Source organism: Zeus faber (genome assembly GCF_960531495.2).
Source record: "Zeus faber genome assembly, chromosome: 9".
Classification (NCBI taxonomy): Eukaryota; Metazoa; Chordata; class Actinopteri; order Zeiformes; family Zeidae; genus Zeus; species Zeus faber.
The window spans coordinates 1,978,473-1,987,944 of record NC_137197.1 but is presented as its reverse complement, the minus strand read 5'-3'; the positions used below and the strand labels follow the sequence as shown (position 1 = coordinate 1,987,944).

The 9,472-nt window shown below is 40.9% G+C and overlaps 1 protein-coding gene across 1 annotated transcript; it reads right to left on the bottom strand.

Annotated features, from left to right (window-relative positions):
- Nucleotides 1-1,016: 1,016 nt before the first annotated feature.
- On the bottom strand, nt 1,017-8,830 carry LOC307235267 (uncharacterized protein; the record flags this gene model as incomplete). Its single annotated transcript, XM_080007301.1, has 2 exons — nt 1,017-1,954; nt 7,933-8,830. 2 exons carry the CDS (start codon nt 8,828-8,830, stop codon nt 1,017-1,019), a joined length of 1,836 nt encoding a protein of 611 aa, XP_079863427.1.
- Nucleotides 8,831-9,472: the final 642 nt, after the last annotated feature.

Sequence of the window (9,472 nt, the reverse complement as noted above, 5' to 3'; positions counted from 1 at the left end):
GTGCAGTAAATATTTGTTGAGCGCTAACTATCGATATCCAATGAGTTGACTTCAGCCTCAACTACAGTTCCTGTTCTATCCTGAAAAACATGAAATTACAACGTGTGTCTAAACCGCATTTCTAATCACCGCAAAGTACAAATCCACGTTGACGTTTCTACAACGTCTCTGATGTTCTTTCTTCTTCTGGAACAGAGGTGCCACAGAAAGATTCCTCCTCTTGTTCTTCCGAGTTGAGACCGTTCTGCTTTCTGGGATGGAACAGATCTTCTCTATTTAACTGGCTAAATCGATACCTCTTTTTACACTCTTTGGGTAAATATTTCCTTTATCTTCATCTTTTTAACCCTACAAACTGTCCAGAAGGAATGTTGATTTGTTTTGGATGATCCCCTGGAGTGGAAGGTCATGTTTCTATCATCAGATCCACAACGTGACCTCTGTCCTGAACTTTAAAGGTTACGCACTGGAAGTAAGTGCTAAGTAGGTAAGTTCTGTTGATATATTCACAAATCTACAAAGGTCTTATTTAGAGACCATACACCCCATCATTACATCAACTGCAAATCCCTCATGTTATTTATAACTGGGTTTCTCAATCAATCCTTATGTTTAATTATTTACATCAAAATAGTCAGATTGTGACAAAAAATACAGAGTGAAGAGCACTTCCTTCACCGTGTGAAAATAAGTTAGAGGAAAAAAGGCTTTAAAACCTTCATTTTGGCTCCCACTGCTTTAAAGAACCAGTTCAGTCCTTTGTCAGGAACCTGAGAGACATCCCGGAGACACTCCCTTCCAAGAAAATAAGTTACAAGCAGAAAGACTCCAAATGGACCAAAACATGTTGTTCTAGCAGAATGCTCCAGATTTACTGTCCAGATGTGTCAGCATCACATACAAACTCCTTCAGCCTCCAGGTTTCACATGAAAACTTTACTTTAAAAGTTTTTTTTACCATTTTAGAAGTACATTTATGAGTAGATATAAAGTCTAAACTTTTCATCTTTCCTGGTTCAGTGCATGCTGCTGATCTTGTTGTTGAACATCTTTAGAACCCGAGTTCGTATACTCTGGAGGTTCATGCCGTAGATGATGGGGTTGATGAGCGGAGGGAACACCAGGAACTCCACGGCCAAAAAGTTTTGCAGAGAGCGGAGGCTGGTGCTGCTACCGTAGCGGGAGTACATGGCATCGAACGCCAGCGACACGGTGAAGCTGATGAGTGTGATGAGGTGAGGAACGCAGGTCTGCATGAACTTCCGCCGGCCGGCCTTGGAGCGCAACGAGGCCTTGACTATGTGCACGTAGGAGACCACGATCAGAACGGTCTGCAGAACGTGCGACAGCATCAGCACAAAGCCATAGATGTTGTTGAGCGTGGTGTCGGCGCAGGACAGCTTGACCACTGCCCAGTTGGTGCAGAAGACCTTGTGGATGCGGATGCCGCAGATGGGCAACTGGCTGGTCAGGATGATGCCCACGGCCGTCTCCAGCATGGAGAAGCTCCAGGTGAGTGCCAGCAGCTTGCCCACCGTCTGCGGTGTCATGATGCTGTGGTACTGCAGCGGCTTGCAGATGGCCACGTAGCGGTCGTACGCCATCACCGTCAGGTTGGTGAACTCGCAGAAGACGTAAGAGTACACAGTGAATATCTGAGCGATGCAGCCGGTGTAGGAGATGAGGTGGTTGTCGGCCAGGAGGTTGTGGAGCAGCTTGGGATAGAAGCTGGAGCCGCCGTATATTCCGTTCACACAGAGGTTACACAGAAAGATGTACATGGGCTCATGCAGCATTTTCTCCATGAAAACAGTGAAGATGAGCATTAAGTTGACAAAGAGGGTGAAGAGGTAGAGCAGCAGAGTGAACACAAAGTAAATCTGTTGGTTCGCTTGAGTTTCATTCAAACCTTGAAGCACAAAAACAATCTCTGACTTATTTAACATTTCAAATGAGCAAAGTTAATTAAAGTTCAAGTTATTAGTCCTTCAACTTACTCATGCAGGGAGTTTCACAAACAGATAACTTGCCATTATTCAGCATGGATCATGAATCTATTCCTAAAATAATCACAGTAATTTTTATGCAATATTAGTAGCTTATCTGCTCATCTAATCATGCATTAAAGAATATACAGTAGCTGAGGTTCATCACATCAAACTAAATGGAGTAAAGTACAACATCAGACCAAAACCACAGCTGATTCAACTCACTCTAAAATCAGACCTTTCACTGTGATAAACTTTAAATCATATCTTCACAGCATCATTATTCAAAGTACAAAATGACACACCATATGATAATGTCTTAATTTCACAACCACATGAGACAGGTGAAAGACAGTCAACAGTAATGTTGGGTAATTACTCTGACAGAAACAGAAACAAGAGCTTTAAATGTTCCAGTGAAGGAGAGCGAGTCCCGTCTGGAGCGGGAAGCCTCCGTCTTATAACGCTGACACGATGGATGGAGTGACAGCCGACTGCCCGGTTACGTCACCATGGAAACTGTTTCCAACACAGCAGTGAGGGATGCGCCATAACAAATACACCATAGTAATCACATGGCTGAAAAGATATACTGTACATATTGACTTCTGAATTCTAAATCCTATGTTAAAGAATCCAGGTGATGATTGTTTAACACACAACGTAATAAACAGTGCCAAGCAAGCACTTTATGATTAGTAAATGCATTTGTGTATGATGTAACTATTATTCCAATCAACTTTATTGATATGACAATACATTGCTGTCATGGCTGATCACCCTGAGCTGTGTCATCTAATTTAGCGTCATGTCAGACCTAAACCCTACTATTACAAATAGAACCCCCTCTAGTAGTTCAGAACTCGTATCTCTTGAAGTTTCAGCTCATATCTTGCTCCACAGTGAAGGCTCTGATTGCTGAGTGTCTGTTGCTGAGTACGGTGGTGAAACTTATCAGGACAGACTGTATCAAGACAGTACCTGGCCAAAGGTGTGGTAGGTAACTGTGTCAAAGGCTTTGTTCAGGCCTACGATGCCCATGTACAAAGGTTACATTACATTTCATTTTGAGCAAGCGTCTGCTAAATGACTAAATGTAAATGTAAAATGTTCATTTTGTCATTGATCAGACGCTTTTATCCAAAGCGACTTACAATTGTTCAAACACCGACGGACGCAGCCATCAGGAGCAATTAGAGGTTAAGTGTCTTGCTCAAGGACACTACAGCATGCTAGCAGGAGGAGCCTGGGATCCAACCAGCGACCTTTGGATTACTAGATGACCAGCTCTACCTCCTGAGCTACCATCCCCACGGTTGTTTCTTCCAGACATTTTTCTTGCAGATATTGTGCTGTGAAGATCAGATTTGGACAAATGTGTCTGCTAAATGATGATGTAACCTCTGGAAGGGCCACAGCCACATTAGGGATTTTTCCTCAGATAGGGGTAGAAGCCTGTAAAATGGTCACCATTAGAGCACACCTGAGCTCTGGGAGGAGTTCTTCCTTGAGCCGTATCTCCTGGAGAAGGAAATGGATTTTTTCCTGGAGCTTCTATCTGCCTTCAGGATTTCTGATAGAATTCCACATTGTCCTACTGCCCTGTTATTTTTTGGGCTTCTTTTCAGAGTTAATATGATTAATTATCCAGTGGTCAAGGCCTGGATTGACCTCACAAACCCAAATTAAGAATTTTATAATCGTATCACTCAACGGGGCATTTTCTGAGGAAGATGTCAAAGACAAAACGTGGTCAATTTCTCCTCGTAATACTACGTATTGCAGTCATCTAAAGCAATTCTCTCAAAAGTGGATCCATTCAAAAAATTCTGATGCCAATCACTTATGTTGGCTCTAGGCTCTAAAAATAAAGTTAAGGTAAAAAAATTATATATAGTTTTCCAATAAGGCTCTGTAGTGTGAGAACCCAAACTACAATGGGCTGTTTTACATTTTAAATCACCTCTTAAAACACACTTTTATCCACTTACATTTTTGTAGATTCAATGAATGGAGTTGTTGTAGTTTAATTAGTTAGTTTAATTTAGTTTGTTTTATTTTTACATGTATAGATTTGATTTAATGTTGTTCTTTTTCACATGCTTTATAGTTTTGCTTTGATCATCCTGGTAATATTTCTGGCAAAGAGACGTAGGAGTGTAATAGTTCTACAAAAATAAAAGTGATTATTATTATTATTATTATTATTATTATTATTATTATTATTATTATTATTATTAGGGGTCCATCCTCTCGGGAGAAATCCCCTATTGTAATTGTTATGATTATTATTGTTCTCGTGCCAAAAATGACCAGAGCAGGGACCTCCCTCTCTGTCTTTAAGAAGCACTTGAAGACCCAGCTCTTCAGTGAGTACCTCCTGTCCTAACCTACAATTACTTAGCACCACCTTGCAGTATTTATTGTTACACGAATGTTGTTGTTACACTAATCTCTGTCGCAATGTAGCTTGAATGTTATTCTCCCTTGTAAGTCGCTTTGGATAAAAGCGTCTGATAAATGACTAAATGTAAATGTAAATGTAATGTAATTATTTGGGCTGAAAGTGTCCCGAACAGGACGGCTGCAAGAGTTTGAGCACGGTTGAGGTGTCGTTAGAACCGAGACGTCACAAACACCTTGTGGTTCAAGTTTCATCCAAATTGATCCACATACGGAGCAGAAAATAGTGAAAAACCGACTGAATTTCTAGGAAAGGAGCTGAACGTTACGGGCACGCCAACATTGGAGAACCTTGGATCGGTTAATGGAACGAGATGAGTTTTAGAATAAGACGCTTTGTGACGTCATCATCCAATTTGCTATAAATGTGCAGGTTGTGGTTATGAATGTTCATTCGCATCAATGCGTGCGTGGTGTAGAGTCCATCGCTCTGGTGTGTGTGTGTGTGTGTGTGTGTGTGTGTGTGTGTGTGTGTGTGTGTTCCTCATTACTTTGCCGGATTCAAGAATGTCATAAGACACAAAATCTGCTAGTCCATAATGAGTTTTATATTCTCGGAACAAATCAGAGAAATAGTATCTTGAAAATTGTAAATAATCATGTTAAAACTTAAACTGTTTTCTGCTTTCATGGAATCGTGACCCATCTAAAAATGTGGACACAAAAGAACATTCATTCACAGAAACTCGTGACAACATCCAGTCAAGTCCACACCGACTGAGAATGAATGATGCGTTCATGTAAAAGAAACGCTTCGGAAAATTAGAACCTGTGAAATTGTAATTAGTCAAAGAAAGACGCCTACGCTTCAAAATGTAATTCATCACTAACACGACTAAATTGGACCCCCTGTATTGCTGCCTGTAGCTATATTGACTATAATCGTTATTATTATTATTATTATTATTATTATTATTAATAATAATAATAATAATAATAATAATAATAATAATTATAAAGATCAACTATCTTTTTTTTCATTTACAATTTTGAGCCCAGGGAGGAGATGGTTTGAAATCTTATTTTTTTTTTTTAAACCCCTTTTTAAAAAACAAAGGGCACAAATACAGGAGTTCTTCATTTTTTGTGGGAAACAAAGGTGTTTTTGTCTTGTTTTTAAATCTCGACCAGTAACGTCACAGGGGGGAGTCGTCGTCTCTGCCACAGCGTGGTAGCAGGGTGCTTGTAAGTGGGCAGGTGAGTTACTTTCACAGATATTTAGGGTGAATAAAAAATAATAAATAAAGATATAGCTGCAGGCAGCAATACACAGAGTCCAGTATCAACACCATTTACAAATTTTCCAGTTTCCATGGGACGTAGCATCAGTTTGTGCTGTTGCTCGTCTTCACATCAGCATAACTGCTAAAGTGATTTACAATTTTCCATGTTTCACTTGAACGCAGCACCGGCTGACTTAATGACGCAGTGAGTTCTGGTGACACAGAATAGCTAAAACAAGGATACAGAGAGTGCACAGAGACCCGCCTCATGGTGTCTCTGTGGAAGGAAATCACTCCGTGTGGAAGTTCCTAACAACACGCTTCCATTCAAACGGATCCAACGCCGCATGTCCCTCACAGACGCTTCATCAACTTTTTAAACTTTTGGGACTAAAATAAAATGGACACATTTCGGATCCGTTGCTCTGGAGCTACAGGCCAACTCCATATGTGACGTCACAAACACAGAATATGTTTTGGACGATTTTTGACTCTCACAGTTTTTGTTATGACTGGCTCCAGTGCTGCAAGATAAGGAGGGCGAGGCACCGTACATGGAGCAGAATGTGTTTATTTACAAAAAGAAATACAAAAGAATAATAATATAAAATATAGAACGAAAAGGCCCCGCCCATGTCAAGCAGGTAAGACAATATGTGGACTAGAGTCATTGTGACTTGGACACGAGTCACTGTTTTGATGATTGCAACTTGACTTGACAGAAAGTAAATGACTTGAGACTCGACTTGGACTTGGAAGTTAAAGAGTCTTGACTTGACTTGAGACATGATGACTGAATGACTTGTTTGTCTTCACTTTCATTCACTGAACCTTGAATTAAAAGGGGATGGGCAAACAAAAAGTTGACAGATGTTGTAGTCATCCATGAACGTTGCCACTGTGCAGTTTGACATTTCCTGATCAAGCACAAGCTGCTGTTTTGAAAGTTGCAAGTTGTAAACAAGGGACGGTGTTTGTTTCTCCTCTGTGTGAAGCTCCGTGATTGGTCCGCGAAGCGCCACGCCCCTCCATGTTTGTTTACATTCGCTCCCATGTGCAGATAACGTAAAGCACTGACTCCAAATGACGTCACATATTACCGTAAAGAAGTTCTGCTGCTGACATGCGACACAGTGATAGAAACTGTATAAAGGACCTGACCGATATCGCTCATTATTCGACTTTTTTGGACCACACCGGGATCGGCACTCATGCAGCCGACGTGTCCGGATTTTTAAATTAGTATAATAAACAAAAAATACACTGATTATATATCCTGTACTTGTCTGTTTTACACTTATATTAAGTTACTCACCAAAATAAGCTCAGAATTCTGACTAGGCATTATAAACACATCCATGTTTGTTTACACTTGTTTACACACTGTTTCACTGACACAGCGCTCCAAGCAGGAAGCCATGCTGCTATGAAAAAAAGTCACCTTAGAGACTCTCTCTCCGGACGGGTGCTCTGTCTGTCCGGAGAGAGAGCACCACGTTCAAGTTTGCGGGCAATGTCAGATTTTTAGGTGGTTGTGGCTATTTGCTTTACAAAAATGAGCGGTATTTCTATGTAAAATAACTGAAATAACCTGACATTTTTCTGTATTTTTGCCTGTAAAAGGCATAAACGTTTTTTTATTTATCTGTTTGTTTGTTTGTTTGTTTATCTATTTGTTTGTCTGTTTTATTTTATTTTTTTCCAAATTAATGAAAAATATACCTGACAGTTGCTCTTTAAGTTGTTTCAGAGCAGCTTGGACAAACTACAAGACTTGAATTTTACACCCACAGTGGAGCATGCAAGCAAGACTGCAGAGAGATGTTAAAGCACGTTTTTTTTTTTTTTATGAAATGTATTGGCTCTACCTTTAGGTGCTTTACCTCTTAAATCTTGATTATTCTGTAAATGAAAACATTTAAACCAAACATAGTTTTATAAAGGCCTTACGGGCTGTTACTTCATTGTGCAAAAAATGTAAAAAGAATCTCCAAACAAACACTGTCAAACTTACAGAAGGTGTAAAACTAGAAGCAGTGAAAAAAAGTCTTGAAAAATGTTGTGACAAATGTACAAATATCCATTATGGATAGGGTTCCAGAGATTAATACAGAGGGAAAAAAAAAATCTCATTCCTCTACAATAATATTGCACTGTGTTATTCATAAGATATACTTGATGTCATATATAAACGTGACATTAAAGTTCTATTATTTCATTAAACAACAGATTTTAGTTTGAGCTAAACAAGCCTTTACAAATGGCCCTTATTTTGGACATTCTGAATCCATACATGACGGGGTTGAAGAGTGGCTGGCACATCAGGAAGTACAGAGACAAGAATATTCTCAGAGAACCTGGAACACTGCTCACATCGAAGCGGCTGTGAAAGATCTGGAAGCAGCAGCCGAAGGAGAAGTTGATGAGGGAGGCGAGGTGCGGAGAGCAGGTGGACACTGCTTTCTGCCTCGTCTCCCTGGAGCCCACCAGGCAGATCCTCAGGATCCGGATGTAGGAGAACAGGATGAGAACCAGAGGAACTACAACAGAAAGTATAGTAGTGAATATTCCATAGACGTTGTTGACGGTGGTGTCAGAACAGGCCAGTCTGACCACATAATAGTTGTTGCAGTACAGTGTGTTCATAACGTTCCCACAGAGCAGCAGGTGAACACTTAAGACCAGACTGATGAGGAACTTGCTCAAAGAATACAACCAGACGACCATGATGTACAGAGCCACCTTGTTGGCGGTCATACGTGTGTTATAATGGAGGGGACAGCAGATAGCGAGGTACCGGTCGTAGGACATGGCCGCCAAGTTACAAAACTCGATTTGGGCGTAAGTGTAGAGGCAGTAGATCTGCAGGAAGCAGGCGGAGGTGGACACGATGTGGGTGTCAGAGAGGATCTGCTGCAGCAGGAAGGGAAACAAGCCGGCGCTGCCGTACAGTTCATTCACCAACAGGCTGCACAGAAACACGTACATGGGCTCATGTAAGCTCCTCTTGATGCAGATCAGGACGATCAGAAACACATTGGCAGCAACAATCACAATATACAACAATAAAACAGCCGTGAAGCAGAAGTACTTCAAACGCCCCAAGTCCACGTAAGCACTCAGTATGAAAAATGGAAAGTCAGTCGAGTTCACCATGATTCTCCTTTAACTCCAAGATGTTGATGGCTGAAGATCTCTCATTTGTTTCTGATTTGTCTCAAAGTCAAACATTTGATCTGATTGGATCCTGTTCTCAACACAGTGTCCAAACATTTGGTGAAATCAGCCTTTTCCATAAGCTGAAACTTACCAGTTTCTCTCTGAGTTCAGAAAAGGAGCTGAAAGCTTTCAAGTGCAGTTTGTAAGTGAGGTGGTGTGGTGCAGACCTGTGAGCATGTCTGCCGCTGTGTTGGACAGAGAGCAGTCACACTGTCCGTCCTTCATCACTGCTTCCTACTTTATATCTTCTCACCACACAAGGAAGCGAGAGCAGCAGGAACCTCTGAGACTCATCAGGCTGTAAACACCATTTGGGAATCAGGAAAAAAAATCTTTCCAACATTGAGTTGGGTGTCATGTGACCACCATGTGACATGAATGAGAAGAACAGTATGAGCAACAGTAGAGGATGTCAATGAGTGAAAAGTTGTAAAATAAGTGAAGGATCAATATTAGGGTGAAGTGTGTGTGTGTGTGTGTGTGTGTGTGTGTGTGTGTGTGTAAGGTGTCCACCTGTGAGTGTACATGACTTAACCCCATTGGTTCTGGTGCAGAAGGTTGGTATTATGTTGCGTTGCC